General features: G+C 43.5%; 2 protein-coding genes across 2 annotated transcripts in view; one reads left to right on the top strand and one right to left on the bottom strand.

Moving 5' to 3' along the window:
- LOC135541386 (E3 ubiquitin-protein ligase rnf213-alpha-like) overlaps positions 1-15,371 on the top strand; it is a 70,602-nt gene extending 55,231 nt beyond the window's left edge. The window contains 23 exon segments of the mRNA XM_064967592.1: positions 172-274; positions 406-520; positions 627-813; positions 3,269-3,465; positions 4,390-4,512; positions 4,658-4,768; positions 5,715-5,957; positions 6,182-6,275; positions 7,073-7,107; positions 7,198-7,301; positions 7,409-7,565; positions 8,941-9,115; positions 9,519-9,613; positions 9,788-10,036; positions 10,183-10,312; positions 10,451-10,531; positions 10,727-10,907; positions 11,144-11,345; positions 11,457-11,534; positions 11,645-11,842; positions 12,102-12,194; positions 12,468-12,646; positions 14,088-15,371. Coding sequence (XP_064823664.1) covers positions 172-274; positions 406-520; positions 627-813; positions 3,269-3,465; positions 4,390-4,512; positions 4,658-4,768; positions 5,715-5,957; positions 6,182-6,275; positions 7,073-7,107; positions 7,198-7,301; positions 7,409-7,565; positions 8,941-9,115; positions 9,519-9,613; positions 9,788-10,036; positions 10,183-10,312; positions 10,451-10,531; positions 10,727-10,907; positions 11,144-11,345; positions 11,457-11,534; positions 11,645-11,842; positions 12,102-12,194; positions 12,468-12,646; positions 14,088-14,238 — 3,281 coding nt within the window. The 3' untranslated portion in view covers positions 14,239-15,371.
- Positions 15,372-20,443: 5,072 nt separating this feature from the next.
- Positions 20,444-22,641, bottom strand: part of LOC135541251 (eyes absent homolog 2-like) — a 69,882-nt gene continuing 67,684 nt past the window's right edge. Inside the window, exon 20 of the mRNA XM_064967350.1 lies at positions 20,444-22,451. Coding sequence (XP_064823422.1) covers positions 22,371-22,451 — 81 coding nt within the window. The 3' untranslated portion in view covers positions 20,444-22,370. The remainder of the gene's footprint in view (positions 22,452-22,641) is intronic.

Raw genomic sequence — 22,641 nt, 5'->3', positions numbered from 1 at the left:
ATGTCATGTTATTTTAATGGACAACAAATGTGCTTTCCTTTCAAAAACAAGAACATTTCTAAGTAACCCCAAACTTTTGAACGGTATACACACACACACACAATTGACAGATTGGATTGCGACTCAATAAGTGTTTGTAGCTGTGCTCTAATTTTATTGTCTTTGTACCAGCACACAGTCAAATACACACCAAAGATTTCTCACCATTCGATGAGTCTCTGGACAAAAATCCTGTGGTGAGATCAGTGATACTCAAACTCCTGCTCAAGTACAGGTGAGTGAACCAGAAAAGCTGCTTATGTCATTGTAATGTTGTTGTAACCAGTAACGCAATTCAAGGTTTCAGAATAGGTATGGCGTCAACACATTTTCCTGAATTTAACTCATTTGTGTTTTGTTTTTTAGCTTTGATGAAGTCAAGGAATATCTGCAGCAGCATTTGACATCGATAGAAGAGAGCAACATTGTCGATGCAGAAGATAAAAACGAACTGTATGCGTTGTACATTAACTGCCTTGAGGTATGATCTGATTGGGTGTCCATCAAGACTGTTGCCCAATCAGAATAACAACATAGACCACAACTGCAGTATGGCTATATGACTATTATACAACTTTCTTTCGCAGGACTCATTGTTGGAAAGAATGCCACAAGAAAACACCTGCCTTCAGGAAGAGACTGAGTTCTTGCATCACTTCCTGGACTCTGTCACTGACTCGGCTGAGACGGTCACAATAGAGTACCTGCAGCAGATCGCTAGGGTCCGCCTGTGCCTGGGCAAGGCTGCACACCTTCTCCATAGCATGCTGTCTGGTGAGAAAATGTATTCAAAAGCTCAAATCAAATGTGTTTGTCACATACACATGGTTAGCAGATGTTAATGCGAGTGTAGCGAAATGCTTGTGATTCTAGTTCCGACAATGCGGTAATAACCAACGAGTAATCTAACTAACAATTCCAAAACTATGACCGTAATTTCCGGACTATAAGCCGCTCCTTTATTCCCACGCTTTGAACCTTGCGGTTTATACAATGACGCGGCTAATTTATGGATTTTTCCCGCTTTCACAAGATTCATGCCGCCAAAAAACTGAGCACCGTCACATAATGTGACGTAAATCGAGCGCGCTCAAACTTCCCATCATTCTGATTACGGTAGTCATTTTGTCACCCTCATCATGGCAAAGACACGGAGAAATGCATATGATGCAGCTTTCAAGTTGAAGGCGATCGATCTGGCTGTTGGAAAAGGAAATAGAGCTGTTGCACGGGAGCTTGGCCTTAATGAGTCAATGATAAGACGTTGGAAACAGCAGCATGAGGAACTGACTCAGTGCAAAAAGACAACAAAAGCTTTCAGAGGGAAGAAAAGCAGATGGCCCGAACTAGAAAATGAGCTTGAAGACTGGGTCAACACACAGAGAGCAGACGGCCGAGGTGTTTCAACTGTGCAGATCCGACTGAAAGCCAAAACAATCTCCACCGCAATGAAGTTTGAGGATTTTAGAGGTGGACCATCGTAGTGTCTAAGATTTATGAGACGTAAAGGCCTGTCCATCAGGGTACGGACGAGTCTGTGTCAGCAGCTCCCTCCCGACTACGAGGAAAAAGTTTCAAACTTCCGCAAATTCACTGATGCAAAGATAGAGGAGCATTCCATCGGCCCGCACAACATCATAAATATGGATGAGTTTCCTCTGACGTTTGACCTGCCTCTCACTCGGACTGTCAACAGGAAAGGCGAATCATCCATCACGCTGAAAACAAATGGGCATGGAAAAACGCACTTCACCTGTGTTCTGAGCTGCACGGCATCGGGAGAAAAGCTTCCACCGATGTTGATTTTTAAACGCATGACGATGCCAAAAGAAACATTCCCGAGAGGAATTGTTATGAAAGTCAACAAGAAAGGATGGATGACGGAAGGCCTAATGCATGAATGGCATACGGAGTGTTACGGCAAGCGACCGGGAGGTTTCTTTCACAAGAACAAGGCATTGCTCTTGTTGGACAGCATGAGGGCCCACATAACAGATTCTGTGAAAGAAGCCATCAAGAGGACAAACTCAATTCCAGCTGTGATTCCTGGGGCACAACAAAGTATTTGAAACCACTGGACATCAGTGTAAATCGTGCATTTAAGGTGGCGCTCCGTGTTCAGTGGGAGGCTTGGATGACAAGTGGGGAGAAATTCTTCACGAAAACGGGCCGCATGCGAAGAGCCACTTATGGTCAAGTCTGCCAATGGATCCTGACAGCGTGGAGCATTGTCAAAAAATCCAATATCATCAACGGGTTTCGAAAGGCTGGACTGCTGCGTGTTGTTGAGGGCAGTTCAGCGGGGAATTTGCCTCCGGATGAAAGTGACGAGAGCGACAATGAAAACGATCCAACATCGGATGAAGCAAATCTGAGGCTATTCAACTCCAACACCGAAGGAGATGACTTCAGTGGTTTCAGTGCACAGGAGGAGGAAGATAGTGACCAATGACTTTATTGGTAGGCTACCGTTTTAATTTTTGTTACAAGCCGTGTTTCGTTAAAGCCTATTTATTTTTGTTACAAGCCGTGTTTCGTTAAAGCCTATTTATTTTTGTTACAAGCCGTGTTTCGTTTAAAGGCTGTGTAAAGTTCATTTGTTTCAATGTACCGGTAGGCACCTGCGGCTTATAGACATGTGCGGCTTATTTATGTACAAAATACATATATTTTTTAAATCAGTTGGTGCGGTTTATATTCAGGTGCGCTTAATAGTCCAGAAATTACGTTACCTTATACACACAAGTGTAAAGGGATAAAGAATAATGTATGTACATAAAGATATATGAATGAGTGATGGTACAGAATGGCATAGGCAAGATGCAGTAGATGGTATCGAGTACAGCTTATACATATGAGATGAGTAATGTAGGGTATGTAAACATTAACCCCCGAGTCCCAAGTTCTGCTCTGTGTTGGTTAAAAATTGGGCTTGTTGGTATAAATTAATTTAAAACATTATTTTTTTTTACAATAGAAAGATTATTGAAACCACTGGGCTCAGATCTGATGCGATTACCAATATTAAAAATCTGATTTATTTTTTGAAGGTCCACACGCCAAAAATGGACTTTAAAATGATTTTTAAATATAGGAAATTTAGAGGCAACAAGAGCAACAACAAACATTGTGGCTGTTAGGCCAGAACAAGGGGAATGCTGAAAACACTTGCAATAAGTTTGTCTGACTGATCCAAGACATGTCCTGAAAGAAGTGTCTGGTCTTTCAGGGGTATGTGCAAGTCCTCAGGATGTGGTTGAGGAGTTTCTTCGTGCTGTTAGGAACCTGTGTGAGAGGAGTGTGAACGACTGGTACCGGGTCTACCTGATCCGCAACATCAGCAGACAGCAGGGTGTAGAGTGTGTCCAGGGGATGCTGAAGGAAGCCGAGTACAGGTGGCTTTTCCCTGAAGAGATACATCAACAGGTACATAGTAACATACGGCTTTCTTAAATGTTTTATAAACCACATTTTGAACTGTTTGAAAAAGCCTGTATTCATTTTCCTTTCATTAAAGTACTTGTCAGGTACATATTAAAGTGATATGGAAGACTACGTATATGACCTCTGTAAATGAACCCTCGCAACGAAGAACCATATATGTGACTGGTTACAGGACTGGTTCACAGTAGGACCTGACGTCTGGCATGCTGGAGTTGACCATGCTGATGGTTGGCCATACGTTTACATGTATTTCTTAAAGAGACGGATGGGGCTAAGGCTTTAGAAGGTGTGAAAAATGCTGAATGGGCGTAAACAAAGAAGAGCTCTCTAGCAAGTGGGGGTGGCAGGGTAGCCTAGGGGATAGAGCGTTGGACTAGTAACCGAAAGGTTGCAAGTTCAAACCCCCGAGCTGACAAGGTACAAATCTGTCTTTCTGCCCCATGAACAGGCAGTTAACCCACTGTTCCTAGGCCGTCATTGAAAATAAGAATTTGTTCTTAACTGATTTGCCTAGTAAAATAAATAAAAAAGTGTGAAAATTGCATCAACATTTTTCAAAGGGCATTTTCTCCAACTTATCTCCTAAGTGTAGCAGCATAACTTTCCAATGTTTTCTCCAACTGCAGCGTATGATATAACATTTTGAAGCTCTAACATTTGAAATAAGCTCCCACAGAGAAATCTGGCCACATATATGTGCATTATGAAAAATTCCGATATTGTCAAATATTTGACATTTTCTATGTGTATACCACATTGTGTCATTATTCAAGTCCTACCTATACCTGCCTGTTTTTTGATTTCATATTTATTTTCCATACTTTTTATAAGGATTCAGGAAGTTGATATATATATATTTTTTAACACATACTGTATATGGTTGTTCATCTGCGGTATTGTGTACAGAATGAAGATGGTGGGCAGATGGACCAGTATCTGGTCTATGGAGAGCAATACCTGGCTGTACAGGATGCTGTTGCCAAAGCAGTATTAGAGGGCACTGTGGGGGACATAGAGAAGAAGTGTGAGGTATTAGTGCAATTCCACTCAGCTCTCTAACAGTGTCTCGTGCATTACTATTACTACCCGGTTTGAAAGCATTTCTAATCATCTGAGGTAATGCCTCATTGATAAGTGGATAATCCTCCGCTCTGCGTCTTTGTCTTGTTTATAGAGATGTACTGCACCTCCAAAGAGGCGGACCTTGTATATCCTGCTGGCTCTTTTCAGAGAAGTCACCAGTCTGTACCGAGCAGCCAACACAGGCCTCCACCCCAGCCCTAAGGTAGGAACACAGGCCTCCACCCCAGCCCTAAGGTAAGAACACAGGCCTCCAGCCCAGCCCTAGGGTAGGAACACAGGCCTCCATCCCAGCCCTAAGGTAGGAACACAGGCCTGCAGCCCAGCCCTAGGGTAGGAACACAGGCCTCCACCCCAGCCCTAAGGTAGGAACACAGGCCTCCACCCCAGCCCTAAGGTAGGAACACAGGCCTCCACCCCAGCCCTAGGGTAGGAACACAGGCCCCTACCCCAGCCCTAAGGTAGGAACACAGGCCTCCACCCCAGCCCTAAGGTAGGAACATAGACCTCCAGCCCTAGGGTAGGAACACAGGCCTCCACCCCAGCCCTAAGGTAGGACCACAGGCCTCCACTCCAGCCCTCAGGTAGGAACACAGGCCTCCACCCCAGCCCTAGGGTAGGAACACAGGCCTCTACTCCAGCCCTAGGGTAGGAACACAGGCCTCCACCCCAGCCCTAAGGTAGGAACACAGGCCTCCACCCCAGCCCTAGGGTAGGAACACAGGCCTCCACCTCAGCCCTAAGGTAGGAACACAGGCCTCCACCCCAGCCCTAGGGTAGGAACACAGGCCTCCACCCCAGCCCTAGGGTAGGAACACAGGCCTCCACCCCAGCCCTAGGGTAGGAACACAGGCCTCCACCCCAGCCCTAGGGTAGGAACACATTGGACTCTGTTGTTGATGATAGAAACGGGGCAACTGGTGACATTTCAACATTAGATTTTCATATCATGTTGTTAATGTAAGTTAAATGTGACCTTTTCGTAGATTCCTAAAAAGTCCCCCCAAATCTCAATCAACCCATCTTGTTTGTCCCAGAAAATATGGTTGATTGTCCCAGAAAATGTTAGGATGAAATGTCTCATATGCCAACCTGAACCCTCAGTCCATACACAGAGGTTATATTTAACCATAATGGCTGTCCTCCCTCAGAAATGCCAAGAACTTGAGTACTTCATCCAGGGTTCAAGGTACCTAGATCCCAAGCCAGTGAGGGACTTTGCCATGGCATTGGTGCAGAACAGGATGGGAGAACTGAATGTCCATAATGGCCGTACCGGTGCAGAGCACGTCCTTATAGAGCTGGCTGTCCACCTGGCCGCTGTGCTGCTCACTGGGACAGAAGGGGTGCTTACACCTCTTCAGCAGCTTGGCCTGACTCCTAACAACATGCGGGTATGATCCATCTCACCATCTCATACTGGCTGCATCCCAATTGTCCACCCTTCTCCCGAAGTGATTAAGCAATGGTGGGATCTCACTGTAGCCAATACATACACCAATCTAATGCTTTTTCAGCAGAAGGGTGGAGAATCAAAATGCAGCCATTGTTCTCATAAACATGTTATTCCAAGTTGAACATGGGAGTTGTGTCTTTATCGGACTGTCTATTCCAACAGAGAGCCTTCATACCCACGATGCCTGAAGACATGCTGGCTATGGCCCAAAGGGTTTTAACACAGACTGGAGGCCTTCAAGCACTCACCTGGTATTGTAAGTACAGTGCCCATATAAATGTTGGTGTGCCCTATAACTATAAAATCTGCTTTCTCAATTCACCTGTGGCATTGATTTTGTTAACCTTTTACTGCAGTGGGCTAAATCAGTGTTTCTTGGTCATCTTAAACAAATCTACTTTGAAACAAATGTATACACCTCACACTCATGGTTATGGGCTTAAAGAAAGATCAGATGTATTCAATTTTGAGTTTGTATCCCAATATTCCTCTTTATATACATCACAGATGACTGAAATATAACAACACCGTTTGACATAGAAACACTGGATTTTCAGCAGTACTTTTTTGGTATGTTTATTAATGATTAAATTATGAAACATATTCATAACATTCCATCCATGATGCCACTCGAGGGCGATTTCGTCATTTGACTGCAATATGCGACAATATGTAAAGCTTGCCTGAATAATAACAAATGACTTAGATTTACAAAACACTTTCTTAACTTCTGTATGTTTTGTTCGAGCTCACTTCATCCACTACCAAGAACATTCAGCTCAGCTTTCAGGTTGCAGTAGTGTCCTAATGTAGAAGTATCTCATACTGATCCCTACTAAACAACAGCTATTGAAACATTGCAGCATAGAACACATATTGTAAGCATTATAGTAACACATTATAATGACTCATACATGCACATGACAAGTATATAAAGCATTATACCTGTTGGTAAAGTGTTACCGAATAATTCAATGATGAGTTGTGTTGTATACTGAGTAAAACATTGCAAAACTAAACATTAACATTTTTATTGACCTTCGTTCTCTACAGCCTGTCCTGAAGGACACCCTTGTGCTGTTGGTGAGGTAAGCACAGTTCTTAATGTATAATTCAATTGACAAACATTCACAATGTTAAAAAACTCCACAGCAGACTAATTCACCCCCTCTTTGCAGTGTGGTCGCCCCACCCAGCTGGCACGCTGTCTAGAGTGTGGGGCGGTAGTTGGAGGGAAGAACCATGCTCCTGTGAGAGGTTTCAGTGCTATGGGACTGCAGCGGTAAATTTGTTTCCTGTGGTGCTTACAAAAAGGGCTTCCTGTTGATATTGTTGCTAAAGCATCAGATTGACAGATCCCATGTTGAATGACTGAACTTGTCCTCTTAGGGGAGATCTGACAAGGACTGGTCACATCCTAGGAAATCCTCAGAGGAGGGACAACCCAGACTCCCAGGACACCAAAAACATGTCCCTCACCCCCTTCACCCTCGTCAGGCTGCTCACCCATCTAGCCATGCTGCTAGGGGCCTCAGAGCACCCACAGGTACGCCTGCTTGTCTGCCAATGCCAGCCCACTCTTTCTAGCACTGTGTACAGTGTACCAAACAACAAAATAGTGGTTATAGAGTTATATACAGTAATATAGAGTTGTTGTTTATCATTCAAGTTCAAGTAGTTTATTTGCCATTAAATCAAATCAAGTCAAATTTTATTTGTCACATACACATGGTTAGCAGATGTTAATCCGAGTGTAGCGAAATGCTTGTTCTTCTAGTTCCGACAATGCAGTAATAACCAACAAGTAATCTAACTAACAATTCCAAAACTAATTTCTTATACACAGTGTAAGGGGATAAAGAATATGTACATAAAGATATGAATGAGTGATGGTACAGAGCAGCATAGGCAAGATACAGTAGATGGTATCGAGTACAGTATATACATATGAGATGAGTATGTAAACAAAGTGGCATAGTTAAAGTGGTTAGTGATACATGTATTACATAAAGATGCAGTAGATGATATAGAGTACAATATATACGTATACATATGAGATGAATAATGTAGGGTATGTAAACATTATATTAGGTAGCATTGTTTAAAGTGGCTAGTGATATATTTTACATCATTTCCCATCAATTCCCATTATTAAAGTGGCTGGAGTTGAGTCAGTGTGTTGGCAGCAGCCACTCAATGTTAGTGGTGGCTGTTTAACAGCCTGATGGCCTTGAGATAGAAGCTGTTTTTCAGTCTCTCGGTCCCAGCTTTGATGCACCTGTACTGACCTCGCCTTCTGGATGATAGCGGGGTGAACAGGCAGTGGCTCGGGTGGTTGTTGTCCTTGATGATCTTTATGGCCTTCCTGTAACATTGGGTGGTGTAGGTGTCCTAGAGGGCAGGTAGTTTGCCCCCTGGTGATGCGTTGTGCAGACCTCACTACCCTCTGGAGAGCCTTACGGTTGTGGGTGGAGCAGTTGCCGTACCAGGCGGTGATACAGCCCGCCAGGATGCTCTCGATTGTGCATCTGTAGAAGTTTGTGAGTGCTTTTGGTGACAAGCCAAATTTCTTCAGCCTCCTGAGGTTGAAGAGGCGCTGCTGCGCCTTCTTCACGATGCTGTCTGTGTGAGTGGACCAATTCAGTTTGTCTGTGATGTGTATGCCGAGGAACTTAAAACTTACTACCCTCTCCACTACTGTTCCATCGATGTGGATAGAGGGATGTTCCATTATCTACTCAATTAATGTATAAATAATTAAGCTTATCTACTAATTATACGGTTTTGATGTTAGTAAAATACAAAGGAGATGTAAAAAAAATGACATATAGAAGATGAAAATACTAAAAGACAAAATATATAAAAGATGACAACTGTGGACTGCAGTATTTCACAATAATAAGATATCTCTCTTCTTCTAGTCCGTCCAGCAGATCATCCAGCCCTCAGTTGCTGACCCCTGTGGATTTCTGATCCTTCACCTGCTAAAGGATATGGATCATGTGACCAAAGCCCTGGGGAAGGGAACAGATGGCACGGTCACCACCATCCACCTGATAATCAGATCCATCCTGGAGTCACCACAGACCAATCCATGTAAGGCCTTTCATTAATTCTCTCATAAGCCCTCTCTCTGACAGGTATACTTTATTATCTGATTTTAACTCAATCAAGTTTTTAATTGTATACACACAATCATATTTGAACACAATCAAGTGTTTAAGTGTATATTCACAATCATATTTTAACTTCAATAGGCTAATAATCACGTTTTTTTACTGTGAGCGAGAGTTGCACCTTTTCCTTTCAAATACCAATGTGATTTTTTGGTTGCATCTCGTCTCACTTTGGTTGAGCGCCTCCCACTCCTCTCCAAACATTTTGAAACAATGAAAGTCAAAGCAAGTTAATTGTTTGAAATTAAACAAAATCTAAATCACATACCTGTGTACTTATAACGCAGATACGAGTAGCTACCTCATGGACTCTTTGTTTCTAGGGATGGCTAGCTATGATTCCCAACTGTCAACTAAAGAGGCCAGAAATACCTGGGAGACAACCGTTGCTACTGACATCATCACTCCTCAGTTGAAGGTGAAACCTTTGGATAACATTTGAAGTTAGCTATAGTTTGATTAAAGATCTATTTGATAAAACATATATTCTAGCTATATCCAAGTCAAAGATAAGATTGCACCTTTGAAGGGACAAAGAGTTTCACTTTGTGTGTGTCTGTATGTACATACCTGTGTGTGTTTGACATCACAGCATCTTGACCAGCGGCTGAGAGAGGTGAATGCCACAATCAGAAATGACTCGCGTGTCTCCTCTAACTTCATCATGAGGGTGACATTCGGGGATGAGTGTCCGTTGTCCTTGCTACCTCGGGGCTCCCAGGTCCACTGTTCAGGAGTGTGGAGCAGCAGAGAGAGGGTGTCCCTACTCAGCCTCACCCACATCGTAGAGCAGAACGACGGAAAGGACAAGCTCCCTCTACTATGGAGGTTCCTACAGAAGGTAATCGTCACGAAACCTGTGTTCTTTCTTCCTATTGTAAATAGATTTTCTAAATCTTGCATCTTTGAATAGTTTCTGAGTGAGTCTGTGACATTTAACTCACATGATCTCCTGCATTTTCCATAAATCTTTTGGAATTTTGTCAGGAGGCAGAGTTCCGGCTGGTAAGGTTCCTTCCAGATATCCTGGCCCTGCAGAAGAGTCTGGTGAAAAGGTTCCAGAGGTCATCAGATTTGATGAATGACTCCATTAGAGAGTTCATCCAGAAACAGTCAGGTAATGTCCATCAGAATGATCCATCCTTTGCACTATGCAGCATAGTTATCATCATATTATTGCCGATTGCCAATTTGAGACTAACTTATGAAAAGCAGAATTGAGTGATGTAACTTCTGGGGTTTTGTCTTCTAACAGCACCGATGAGAGTGTGTTATGAGAAACGAATCCAGATCTTCCTGAATACATGGAACTTGCTCAGATTGTCAGTAGCCACCAGTGAGTTACCCTTCTTTGACTACAGTCCTCTATAAAGCAGGACAAAGTTGGCCGTACAACTGGAACATTGTCTGTGCCCGAAATGGCACCCTATTCTCTACGTAGGGCCCCGGTTGGAAGTAGTGCACTATGTAGGCAATAAAGAACAATTTTGGACATAATCATTTTTTTCACTTTGTGCGTTTGGATGTGCAGGTGAAATAAAGATCCCAGAAGAGTTCTGTAAGGAGAATTTGGACCAGGACAGTGACCTCCAATACCTCCTGCCACGGCGCCAGGGTCCAGGCCTGTGTTCCACCGCTCTGCTCAGTCACCTGGTGGCCCTGCACAATGAGCTGCTTCACGCTGTGGACCGCCACACTGGGGAAGACACCAGGTACAGCACTGCCAAGGAACCAATCACCCCTCCCATGCCACCCACCCGCCCCCATCCCAAACAAACCCCACCCACCCCCAACCTTGACTCTAAACACAATAATGAAATGTTTTTTTTTTAAAGTAGAATGTAAATGAAAGATATTTGGAACTCACACTGGATTTGTTTACTGCACAACCGTCAGCCAGTTTATCCAGGGATATTAAAAGGTCTCAAAGTACTTTCTGCTCCAACAGCTACAAGGTGAGTCTGTCAGAGCTGACAGATCTGCATGTGATCCGCTATGAAGTGGAGAAGGACCTGCTGCCCCTGGTGCTGTCAAACTGCCAGTACAGCCTGGAGCGTGGCAAGGAGACCCTGTCTGAGTACGACCTTCCCAAGATCCAGCAGCAGGTCCTAACCCGCTTCCTGCAGGGCAAACCCCTCATCACACTAACTGTGAGTCCTGGCTTCTAATTAAGGCCCCAGACCCTGTGGTGCTTTTACAGATCTGAAATAACCGGAAGAAATGAAAGCATCACTTACTGAATCCAACGTGTTGACTTTCAGGGAATCCCCATTTTGGTCACCAGACATGAAAGAGATTACGAAAGCATTTTGAAAACAGTGAAAGGAAAAGTGCCTCAGGTAAGTTCTACGGAAGCATTATTATTACTTGTATTTGTTGACACACCATTGTGACGTCATGTGAATACACATCACATTTCAGCGGTACAATGTCATCGTTGTTTTCCCAGGAGCGTCTGCCATCCCTGACCCTCACAGCCCTGTCCAGGGATCTGGAGTCGTACAGTGAGGTGTGTGATGCCCTGAAGGCTATGGAGCTGGCTCTGGGCTTCCTGTCCATGACTGGGGGAGACACCCACATGCCCTTGGTGCGTTACCTGGAGGACACACTCAGGATGAGCGAGCAGACCGAACCACACTTCTTAAAGGTGACCATGTTTATTTGATATTGTGTGTCAGATTGATGAGCTAGAAAGAAATACAGTACAACCTCTAAGATACAAACCTAAGAGTTGGACTCCCTGGTCAACTGAACAGGCAAACCTCCCTTCTAATGTGTTCTTATCTCTAAGGTCCTACTGTACTGAGATTCAAAAGATCTGCGTTGTATCCAGTGTACCAGTCATGTTGCCAGTATTCCGTACATGTAGTCTAACATGTGTGTTCTGTGCTGCCCCATTTCTTTAGGCTCTGGGCAGATGCAGTCTGAAGCACTGTGTGGCTCTGTGGCAGCTCCTCTCTTCCCTCAAATCAGAGAACATGCTGAAGAGTCTGAAGAGGGTAACCAACAGCTTATCACACATACTGTAGTAATACGTGACACAATCATCCTAAAAAGAACTCGCCGGCTCTATCATTGCAATCATTGCTGAGAGATGTTTCAGTGTTTTTCAACCCTAACATATTACCTTGGTCAATTTTAAGTAACGATTTGCACAGATGAGGAAGGGTGAATCTATAGCCATCGTTGGGGTTGATTCCCAGTCATGCTGTATGATACCACTGTTGGTCTGGATAGCTCTGAGATTCCTTCCTCTATCTTCCCTCCTGAAGGACCCATTCTCTGGGGTCTCGGCTGAGTACCAGAAGCACCTGGAGGAGGAGCAGAAGAAGCTGCTCCAAGGTTTCATCACCGTGGGGAACATCAACACCTGGCTGCTGGAGATGCACGAGTTCCTCCTGCTGAACCTGGGGAGCCCTCGTGCCTCGGATACCTATGGACCACACTGGAGGTGAGGATAGACAGCAAGTGTGGGCGGGAACAGGGGCTACTCCCGAGGATAGACAGCAAGTGTAGGCGGGAACAGGGGCTACTCCCGAGGTCTTCCATTTCCAAACCATCATTGTAACTCTCGCTTTTCGTGAAAAGGGACATTTGCATTTTAAGTGCATGTGACATGCAGCTGCCAAACACATTAGCCTTGGATGTGAAGCCACATTCACATTGGGAGGGCTGAAGTTGCAGATCTAATGTCGAAGAAAGGCAGATGTGACTTCACATATTCTGATGGTATTTGATCCCCTTGACTGAACATTGTCACGTCTACTCCCGCTCGCCCTCTATGGTCTACTCACCGGTCTACTCACCACCGGTCCTGGGAACACTCATTAGGCACACCTGGACTCCATCACTACCCCATTTATCTAGCATCACTCTTCAGGCAGTATTGGTTCAGACGCTGCGCTTGTTTTTGTAACACTCCATGTTCGGTATTATTAAAATCACCATCTGCACCTGCTGACCTGCTGACCTGCTGACCTGCTTCCTGACTCCCTGCTGACCTGCTGACCTGCTTCCTGACTCCCTGCTGACCTGCTGACCTGCTGACCTGCTTCCTGACTCCCTGCTGACCTGCTGACCTGCTTCCTGACTCCCTGCTGACCTGCTGACCTGCTGACCTGCTGACCTGCTTCCTGACTCCCTGCTGACCTGCTGACCTGCTGACCTGCTTCCTGACTACCTGCTGACCTGCTGACCTGCTTCCTGACTCCCTGCTGACCTGCTGACCTGCTGACCTGCTGACCTGCTGACCTGCTTTCTGACTCCCTGCTGACCTGCTGACCTGCTGACCTGCTTCCTGCTGACCTGCTGACCTACTGACCTGCTGACCTACTGACCTGCTGACCTACTGACCTGCTGACCTGCTTCCTGACTCCCTGCTGACCTGCTGACCTGCTTCCTGACTCCCTGCTGACCTACTGACCTGCTGACCTGCTTCCTGACTCCCTGCTGACCTACTGACCTGCTGACCTGCTTCCTGACTCCCTGCTGACCTACTGACCTGCTGACCTGCTTCCTGACTCCCTGCTGACCTGCTGACCTACTGACCTGCTGACCTGCTGACCTACTGACCTGCTGACCTGCTGACCTGCTGACCTACTGACCTGCTGACCTGCTGACCTGCTGACCTACTGACCTACTGACCTGCTGACCTGCTGACCTACTGACCTGCTGACCTGCTGACCTGCTGACCTGCTGACCTGCTTCCTGACTCCCTGCTGACCTACTGACCTGCTGACCTGCTTCCTGACTCCCTGCTGACCTGCTGACCTGCTGACCTGCTTCCTGACTCCCTGCTGACCTGCTGACCTACTGACCTGCTGACCTGCGTTGCAGACACAGTTCCGAGGTCTGAAATCACAACCTGTTTTGTCTTCTTTCTTTCATTCTAGTGTCAAAGAGACTTTGGCTGCATACATGGACCACAAAGAAGTACAAGTCCCTCCTGACGTGGAGGCTTCCTTCCCCGACGAGATACTCCTCTCACAGATTGTGGAGACCTGGAAATTTACTGTGACTTACAAACAAGAATGGATGATGTAATCGATTCCACCTGAACGTGATTTGTAAAGGACTACACTAGATCACCGGGGAAATGTTAGAATAGAACACAAGTGCTTCTGATTGTATGCTGTATAGATGTATGTGCTTTCTCCAGTGATCTCACAGTATGTGCCACACTGACACACCATACTTAGATACTAAGAGGATTTAGACCTGGTATGTGGGGAATCTTGCCTTTCTCCTTACAAAACCTGCCTTGAATGCAACATTTTCTCAGGAAAACATTCCAAATATCATTTTTTGCTCAGACTATGGGGTTGGTTCAATCCGTATCGCTGATGTTCAGGGCAATAGCGCAATTGAATATTAAAGGCATTGTTACTGCGTTCACAGAGACAGCATTCATGTTAAACGCTGCATATGTCGGCTCAATTGGAAATGACCTTTACATTTTAAGCGCGCCATAGTGGTGGACTTCGGGTAAATGGATTGAATCAAGCCTTATTTAAACCAAACTGTGTTTACAGAATGTTTTATGCAATCATTTTTGTTACTAGATGTTTATTTTGTGGGAAATATTTTTGACATTATTTAAGAGACAAACTCCAGTGCAGTTTTTATGTTTACCACATGTTTATGTTATGCTCTTCTCTTTTACACATTGTACTTTTAAATGGGTTTATATTTTGGGAGAATATTGGTGGTTGGTGTTATTTTAAAGTTAATATTTCCAAACATTGAGTTCAGATCAGTGCAATAAGCATCCGCTTGAGGGTGCTATTGGCCCACATTTTGTAATTTACAGTCCTGAAGATCTAAAATCAAGTTTGTTAAATACATGACCTAATAATTTTATCTGCCTGGTTTTAATGTATTCTGGTTGAATATGACTACATTATCTTCTTCCATTTGTTTGAAAAAACGTGTCCAAATCATGGCATCTTGAAATAAAAGGGCTGGTGCTGTCAAGAGGGATGTTTGTCACGTCTTTGCTGGTCATATACGCTAAATGTACAGGCCTAGATAATACCCTCATTTCACTAACTTGCCATTGCCAATGGGTCATATTTAATTTATTTGAAGGTTTGCTTAGATAGCCTATAACCTATTTAAGCAGACCTTCAAATTGTTGCCTAAGATTTTAATTAATAAACTGTTAATACATGATTACATGTAATTGGTTCATGTATTCATTTAACATTAGTAAATATTTATATGTATAAACCATATTATAAATGTGTTATATGTACATCATTAATAACAGGCCTTGTATTAAATATTGTATAATTATTCCTCATTTAATGGTTAACAAACTATCCAAGAGGAGCGATCAGAGTTCATGCGATCTGCCTTGAGATGCCCTCTAGAGACTGTAAACAAGGTGGCTTTCCACCGAGTGCACAGACATGGAGCTCGCAGTGACAAGACCAAGGGTCCCCGACCGATCACGCAAAAATGAAACACTACCAACAAAAGGAGCTGATCAAAAGCATGGGAAGGGAGCTGAAAGGGATCAAACTCGGTCTGAATGATCCATTTCTCCAATGATCCATTTCAAACCTTACCATAACTAGATACTTGTCTCAGATTACAGCCAATTGATTACAGCATTAACCTACAAATGGAGGAGGAAGGTGGCAGTGGGAGGAGGTAGGGAACTGATCTGCCTGCCCAATTTAAAGGATCAAAACTGGCGGAGGAATACAAACGCATAAATAGGAAAGTATACCAGTTTCATTTGAGGACCAGGATGTTGACAGCTGTGCCAAACATATTGCAAAATAATTGGGAAGAGAATGTTGATGTACCAATTCCATGGTGCAGGGTGTATCTCAAAGTTTTGCTCACCTGAGGTGGAGTATCTTATGATAAGCTACAGACCTCACTATTTACCCAGAGAGTTTTTTTTTTTCCGTAGCTGTCTATATACCACCACAGAGCGAGGTTGGAACTAAAACCACACTAAATGAGCTGTATTCTGCCATACGCAAACAGGAAAAGGCTCATCCAGAGGTGGCGCTCCTAGTGGCCGGTGACTTTAACGCAGGGAAACTTAAATCCGTTTTACCGAATTTCTATCAACATGTTAAATGTGCAATCAGAGGTAAACAAAATTCTAGACCACCTCTACTCCACACACAGAGATGCGTACAAAGCTCTCCCTCGCCCTCCATTTGGCAAATCTGACCATAACTATCCTCCTGATTCCTGCTTTCAAGCTCAAATTAAAGCAGGAAGCACCAGTGACTCGGTCTATAAAAAATTGGTCAGACGAAGCAGATGCTAAACTACAGGACTGTTTTGCTATCACAGACTGGAATATGTTACGTGATTCTTCTGATGTCATTGAGGAGTACGCCACATCAGTCACTGGCTTTATCAATAAGTGCATCGAGGATGTCGTCCCCACAGTGACTGTACGTACATACCCCAACCAGAAGCAATGGATTACAGGTAACATCTGCACTGAGCTAAAGGCTAGAGCTGCCACTTTCAAGGAGCAGGACTCTAACCTGGAAGCTTATAAGAAATCCCACTATGCCCTCCGACGAACCATCAAAGAGCAAAGCGTCAATACAGGACTAAGATTGAATCATACTACACTGGCTCCGACGCTCGTCTGATATGGCAGGGCTTGCAAACTATTACAGACTACAAAGGGAAGCACAGCCGAGAGATGCCCAGTGACACAAGCCTACCAGACGAGCTAAATAACTCCTATGCTCGATTCGAGTCATAGCATCAACTGTTCTGGATGACTGCGTGATCACGCTCTCCGCAGCCAATGCGAGTAAGAGCTTTAAACAGGTCAACATTCACAAGGCCGCTGGGCCAGACGGATTACCAGGACGTTTACTCATGCACTGACCAACTGGCAAGTGTCTTCACTGACATTTTCAACCTCTTCCTGTCTGAGTCTGTAATACCAACATGTTTCAAGCAGACCACCATAGTCCCTGTGCCCAAGAACACTGAGGTAACCTGCCTAAATGACCACGGACCCGTAGCACTAACGTCTGTAGCCATTTAATGCTTTGAAAGGCTGGTCATGGCTCACATCAACACCATTATCCCAGAAACCCTAGACCCATTATAATTTGCATACTGCACCAACAGATCCACAGATGATACAATCTCTATTGCTCTCCACACTGCCCTTTCCCACCTGGAAAAAAAGAAACACCTATGTGAGAATACTATTCATTGACTCCAGCGCTATGTTGAACACCATAGTGCCCTCAAAGCTCATCACTAAGCTAAGGACCCTGGGACTAAACAGCTCCCTCTGCAAATGGATCCTAGACTTCCTCACCGGCCGCCCCCAGGTGGTAAGGGTAGGTAACAACACATCCGCTACGCTGATCGTCAACACAGGGGCCCCTCAGGGGTGCGTGCTCAGTCCCCTCCTGTACTCCTTGTTCACTCATGACTGCCTGGCCAGGCACAACTCCAATACCATCATTAAGTTTGCTGATGACACAACAGTGGTAGGTCTGATCACAGACAACGAGGGAGGAGGTCAGAGACCTGACCATGTGGTGCAAGGACAACAACCTCTCCCTTAACATGATCAAGACAAAAGAGATGATTGTGGACTACAGGAAAATGAGGACCGAGCACACCCCCATTCTCATCGATGGGGCTGTCCACATCACCAACAAACTATAATGGTCCAAACACACCAAGACAGTTGTGAAGAGGGAGGGCATGACAAAACCTATTCTCCCTCAGGAGACTGAAAAGATTCGGCATGGGTCCTCAGATCCTCAAAAATGTTACAGCTGCACCATTGAGAGCATCCTGACGGGTTGCATCACTGCCTGGTATGGCAACTGCTTGGCCTCCGACCGCAAGGCACTACAGAGAGTGGTGCATACGGCTCAGTACGTCACTGGGGCCAAGCTTCCTGCCATCCAGGACCTCTATAACAGGCGGTGTCAGAGGAAGGCCGTAGAATCTGTCAAGTCTCCAGCCACCCCAGTCATAGACTGTTCTCTCTGCTACCGCACGGCAAGTGGTACCGGAGTGACAAGTCTAGGTCCAAGAGGCTTCTAAACAGCTTCTACCCCCAAGCCATAAGGCTCCTGAACAGCTAATCAAATGGCTACCCAGACTATTTGCGCCCCCCACGCTGCTACTACTCTCTGTTATTATCTATGCATAGCCACTTTAACAACTCTACCTGCATGTACATAATTATCTCAAATTACCTCGACACCAGTGCCCCTGCACATTGACACATTGACTCTGTACCGGTACCCCCTGTATAAAGCCCCGCTATTGTTATTTACTGCTGCTCTCTTAATTATTTGTTTTTCTTATCTCTTACTTTAAAAAAAAATAATGTTTGTTTGTATTATCTTAAAACTGCAGTGTTGGTTAACGGCTTGTAAGTAAGCATTCCACTGTAAGGTCTGTTGTATTCGGCGCATGTGACAAATACAGTTTGATTTTATATGAGTTGATATATAAAAGGACACAAGATTCAAGACTTCGTGCTTTTCAGCTAAAATTATCATACAGAATTCTTGCCAGCAAAACAATGTTGAATATTTGGGGCATACAATAATCGCAGCTCTGCAGATTTTGTTGTGAGGATACAGATTCAATAGACCATTTGTTATGGTATTACCCTTATGAAAAACCATAACATTAATCTCAAATTTACCCTAGAAATAGCATTGTCGGGAGATCTGAAGAGACCTGGTCAGTTAATTATTGATATACTAATACTCTTAGTAAAAGTATTTATCTTCAACTCACAATCTGTGGATTCTATTCAATTAGATAGATTCAAATTGTATGTTAAACATCACAGCAGAATTGAAAGATATATGTTGTGTATAACTCCAAAGAGGATGGCCAACAGAGATAGGTGGGATTGGCTGAGGTTTCGGATATGGAATTGGAGACAAATGGGAGTGGAGTTGCTGGGTGGCGGATATAATGACGGTCAAAGATAAAAGTTTTTTTTAAGTCCAAATAAAACAAAACATGAATGACACTGAGGGGCAGCGTTGGTACAGCTAATGACTGGTTGCTTGAGGCTGATACTGCGCAGGTGTTTGTACACATGCATGTACACAAACTCTCATTCAAATGCACACAAGTGCACATACACGGACACACACACACACATGTAAAAAGTGTTATACATGCACTGAAAACATATTCAATTGGCCTTGCTGTTATGATTTCTGTTGTCCTTGATGTCTTTAGTTTATTGCATTGTTGTTTTCTATTTTCCATCGTCTTTGTTGGTGAATTTGGGGAGGGGGGGGTTCTAGGATGGTTGAGCGGCAGGTCACGGGGTACTGTGGGGGGGGATCTTGGAGGGCTGGAGGCCCAGCTGTTGAGAGCTTGAGCCGATGGCTTATACTGCAGGTCTCTGGTTCGGGTCCCCGTTTTTGACCTTGTGGGAGATCTGTCGACGTGCCCCCGAGCAGGGCCTTGACCCTGGATGCTTCTGTGTGTGGCTCTGAATGGGAGTCTGTTGGATGACTGGTATGATGTAGTTGTTGAATGGGAGTCTGTTGGATGACTGGTATGATGTAGTTGTTGAATGGGAGTCTGTTGGATGACTGGTATGATATAGTTGTTGAATGGGAGTCTGTTGGATGACTGGTATGATGTAGTTGTTGAATGGGAGTCTGTTGGATGACTGGTATGATGTAGTTGTTGAATGGGAGTCTGTTGGATGACTGGTATGATGTAGTTGTTGAATGGGAGTCTGTTGGATGACTGGTATGATGTAGTTGTTGAATGGGAGTCTGTTGGATGACTGGTATGATGTAGTTGTTGAATGGGAGTCTGTTGGATGACTGGTATGATGTAGTTGTTAAATGGGAGTCTGTTGGATGACTGGTATGATGTAGTTGTTGAATGGGAGTCTGTTGGATGACTGGTATGATGTAGTTGTTGAATGGGAGTCTGTTGGATGACTGGAATGATGTAGTTGTTGAATGGGAGTCTGTTGGATGACTGGTATGATGTAGTTGTTGAATGGGAGTCTGTTGGATGACTGGTATGATGTAGTTGTTAAATGGGAGTCTGTTGGATGACTGGTATGATGTAGTTGTTGAGCGGCTTCACTGCAACTATATTGTATGTTTTAATATTTAATTTAAAGATATATATAATAAATAGACCGTCCAAAGACCTATTACCTGAACATTCAGGAAGACAGTTCAAATGTGTCGTTAGTGAGCCATTCAATCTTAATTAAGATACACTTTTCTCAGAATGTAATTAATTTATCTTTATTAATCTATTATAATTGTCCGTCGAAACAATAAAACCTTATATACAGATCATAGCTAAGCTGACAGTGTAATAGGCACATGCAAGTCCAAAGACTATTGTAGCATTTTCCTTACATACGGGTTATACATAAACATTCATGGAGAAAGATGACAACAAATGTACACCCAGCAACTTATGAAGCAGAAAATGTGTTCCTTAATAAAAAGATTAAATCGCTAGACTAAGTCCTCTCCAAGACAAATGTATATGCTGAAAGAGACGTTTCACAAGGTAGTTGATTTTTCCTGTGCTTTGTCAAAGGATTGCTTCGTTTCCATACTCATTAATTAAGATGTTGTTAGTTTTAGTAATGCTGTTGGTCTCTGTCTGTCTGAACATCTTGGCCTAGCTGCTCTTACCAATTTATATTTCATTTTCATAAAAGGGAACGGAATGGATAAGATAATTGACTTCTCATTTTTTGGTATATTAGATTAAAATGTCATCATCCAGAAGAGGTATGGCACCTTCAGTAGGGTTGGGAGTATATGGTCCGGTTTATATAGACTGCATAAGAATGGTTGTTGCAAATGAATAGGATATTAAATTAAATGATTAATGACACATATCATAGGGCAATGGACTATGCATTAAATGTTATGGTGATGTTAGGAAAGGAGATGCTATCTCATCAAAAAATGATAATTGTCGCTGGTAAGTTTTGCTCAAATCTTTTCCCATTATTACTTTTTTAGGTCTCAGCTCATAATATTAGACTATTAATTCATCAATAACCTGCTAATGAGACAGATCTACTATTGGGGCCATAGTTATACTATAAATTAACATTCTACCAAAAAAGCCATGTGAAACAATTGAGTCAAGGTAGGATCTAGCTATCTCTAATAACTTGCTGGTAATGTCCAATCCTCATTCATAACCCTCATTTTATACTGAATAAAAATATAAATGCAACATGTAAAGTGTTGTTCCCATGTTTCATGAGCTGAAATAAAAAATCACAGAAATGTTCGATGCTCACAAAAAGTTTCTCTCTTTCAAATTCATGAGCATTTCACCTTTGTCAAGATAATCCATCCATCTGACAGGTGTGACAAATCAATAAGCTGATTAAACAGCATGATCATTACACAGGTGCACCTGATGATGGGACAATAAAAATGTCCAGCACAATATCAGTGTCTACATACTGTATGTGAAAACAGTGCATTTCTACATTTTGTAAAAACAAATCAAGTTCTACCCGATGACATCATCAAAAGTTTCAACATAATTAAAATCAGTGATTTTCAAACACTGTGAGATTCGCAGTGACATGGGGAGAAAATACCCTCCCTCTGGCTAGAAACTCTTTGCAGGTTTAGAGAATCACTGTTTTTTTTACTTTTAATCCTCGCCTGAGATGCTACAGATAATATTTTTTTAGGACCTTTCTTCTTAACTTTCAACCACAGATCATTAAAAAAATACGTTTTCACATATCTAGACTCTGGTATGGTGCTGGAGATAATGGAAATGAGGTTAAAGAGTGGCCTAATTGCCCTTTAACAATGTCCTCTTATCTATCCCATTCCTAATAAGAAAAGTGAGCACACAACACAACTATTCATCCTCCATGTAAGGAAAAATGCACTTATATCACCTAGATTGTTATTTTCAGTGCAACGCTCTAAAGTTGAAAAGTGGGATACCTTTCATATGTAAAAGTCTCTGTGTAAAAGGATGAAAGCACATATAATATTTCCAGTAACAATTGCGATTCCCTGCAAGATACAAAGATTGGTCCCTTATTCTTGGCTTCTGTATTGTGGTGAATTGATGCCGCCCTCAACCCCAAATTGGTCCATTGGACAGGAAGTGGCATCACCAGGCAGGAAGTGGCTAAGGGCATGATGGGATAGTGCCCACTAGAGGTAGTCCAGCTCCAGTGCATGACTCAGAGCCTCCAGGTCAGGCCGACACGACACTCTCCAGAAGGGCATGTTCTTCTGCAAGACACAAATGGATATGTTGAAAATGTTGAACACTGGCTAAACTAGCTAGCTAATGTAACTAGCTAGCTAACATTGTTCAGTGAGCCACGCTCAAGTTACCAAAGCTCAGCGAGCTAATCTTTAGGATAGAAACATTATTTTTGTTTTTCAAATGATAAGCAAATGTTTGAAATAATATGTGTGG

Source organism: Oncorhynchus masou, chromosome 6 (assembly GCF_036934945.1).
Source record: "Oncorhynchus masou masou isolate Uvic2021 chromosome 6, UVic_Omas_1.1, whole genome shotgun sequence".
Lineage (NCBI taxonomy): Eukaryota > Metazoa > Chordata > Actinopteri > Salmoniformes > Salmonidae > Oncorhynchus > Oncorhynchus masou.
The sequence above is the reverse complement of the archived record's forward strand: the minus strand, read 5'-3'. Positions and strand labels throughout refer to the sequence as shown.